Source organism: Olea europaea, chromosome 15, assembly GCF_002742605.1.
Source record: "Olea europaea var. sylvestris chromosome 15, O_europaea_v1, whole genome shotgun sequence".
In the NCBI taxonomy this organism is placed as follows: Eukaryota; Viridiplantae; Streptophyta; class Magnoliopsida; order Lamiales; family Oleaceae; genus Olea; species Olea europaea.
This window is the reverse complement of record NC_036251.1, coordinates 11,727,437-11,729,327: the sequence shown is the minus strand read 5'-3', so window position 1 is coordinate 11,729,327 and position 1,891 is coordinate 11,727,437. Positions and strand designations below refer to the sequence as shown.

Genomic DNA, 1,891 nt, shown 5'->3' with positions numbered 1-1,891 from the left:
GCCGAGGCCTCTGATGGTGTTTGTTTGATTAGGTTTTTTTAGCCCGAAATTAAAGATTTCTCAATGATTTCCGCATCAACTAAAGTGCAATTAACTGCATTATTTTCAGCCCATGTTTACTGATTTTCCAAATAGAGCCTAATTTTTAGTGTATTTGCTGCCATATTAACAATTCTGAAGAATGAAAAAACAATTCAATGACAAAAAATAGATACTACAGTTAAACCTCGATAAAGTAATGTTCGATAAAGTAATAACCTCGATTATATAATAATTTATTTCGATGCCGACTTGGGCCAATGGACTAAAGTAATAACCTCGCTAAATGCATTAAGTAATTAAAAAAAATTGAATCCTTAAGGGTCCAATAAAAATATAAAATAATAATTACTGGATTTCATTGAGAAAAAAATATATATACATATATATAGACCAAAATCTTTCAATCAATCAACTAGTTTTGATCGTATTCCAAGTAAAGCATTTTCAATGTTCTCCATGATAACTGAACCACTTTCACCAAAACGTCGGTAAGATTTGATTCCATATCTTGCCTTGAAACGTTCTAACCATCCACTAGAAAAGCTGAATTTTGGATTATTTTCACCATACATTTTTTGCAAAAACTCTTTTGCTTTTCCTTGGATAATTTCTCCAGGCATATTCACTTTATCTTGCTTTTGAATAAAACCACTCATACAAAACTTTCTCTAAATCAGGGTATTTTGCCGATTTGTGCCTTTTAACATCGCTGTTTTTCCTCTGATTTGACAAATATTTTAACGTCCTTTTGAGAGTGTTCGATATTGTTGATTTACTAGTAGTCAAATCAAACTTTTGTTGCACCCATGCTTGCATGTCTTTTTGGCTAATAGTTGAATTCTCTTTCTTATACTCACATATTGCACTCCTCATTTTATCGGTTAAAGTTGATTTTTTTACTCTTTTCAAATGATGAGAAGACATTGGAGGGGAAACAAAATATTGTATGAGTCTGGAATATGTCTTCCAAACATCTAACTTTTATAGGTAAAGACTAAACATTTTCATTTGCTATGTACGTGAACTTAGTTTTTAGAGACATTAAGTTTCACTAAAACTTTTGAGCTTCCCTAAATTCAAATAATACTTTGATTAGTGTCTTTTGATTTTTCTTACCACATACAATGTACATATTTTATATTGAAAAGCTCTCTCTCTAAAATAATAAATATTTATTTATCGATAAATGAATAATTTATTCATTTATCGATAAATAAATAACGTCGCTAAATGAATATTTTTTTCCAGTCCCGAGGGTATTACTTTATCAATGTTTATCTGTACAAATTAAACACTATAAATATGAACGATCCCAAGATAAATAGAAAAGCATAAACAAAAATCTTATTATCAAATACGCACATATCTATATTTCTTTTCATTAAAATAATAAAAACAATTGACCCCCAAGAATATTTCTCTACAGAAAATACATAAAATTTCTGGATCAATTTTCTATAGTAGAGTCCATCAATCCAAACTCTGTTTCTTGAAAGGAATATGACTTTCTACTTTCTTTTGATCACTAAGAACCTGGAGTCTCTCGCCAGAGTAAAGCGTAAAATCTGAGTAAGTCTCCGGTACCGCAGGCAGCAGGTTTAAGTTGAAGTCGACTGTACTCGTGCACCCATTGCAGTTGCATTGGCTGGAGGTACCGCCCTTGGATGTGATCCCACCGGTTTTCTTGCCGCCCTTTATGACGCCTTCATAGTGTCTCCGCATGTGGCCACCCAAAGCTTGGCCAGTTGTAAAAGTCATGTAACAGACGTTGCATTTGTGAATCCTACCGCTTGGGTTGAGATAAGGGATCATATTAGAGGTGTTGGTGATTGCAGTAGTGGTGACGAAT

General features: G+C 32.7%; 1 protein-coding gene across 1 annotated transcript; it reads right to left on the bottom strand.

Annotated features, from left to right (window-relative positions):
- Nucleotides 1–446: 446 nt before the first annotated feature.
- On the bottom strand, nt 447–915 carry LOC111411237. The gene is made up of 2 exons (XM_023041788.1): nt 701–915; nt 447–585 (listed from the first exon to the last, which is right to left on the bottom strand). Exons 1-2 carry the CDS (start codon nt 913–915, stop codon nt 447–449), a joined length of 354 nt encoding a protein of 117 aa, XP_022897556.1.
- Nucleotides 916–1,891: the final 976 nt, after the last annotated feature.

Excerpts from the sequence above, each read along its gene's own strand:
- LOC111411237 (XM_023041788.1), bottom strand. The coding sequence starts at position 915 with ATGAGGAGTGCAATATGTGAGTATAAGAAAGAGAATTCAACTATTAGC. Across the intron at positions 586-700 it reads CCTGATTTAGAGAAAGTTTT|CTTTTCTAGTGGATGGTTAG; the intron begins GTATGAGTGGTT and ends TCCAAAATTCAG.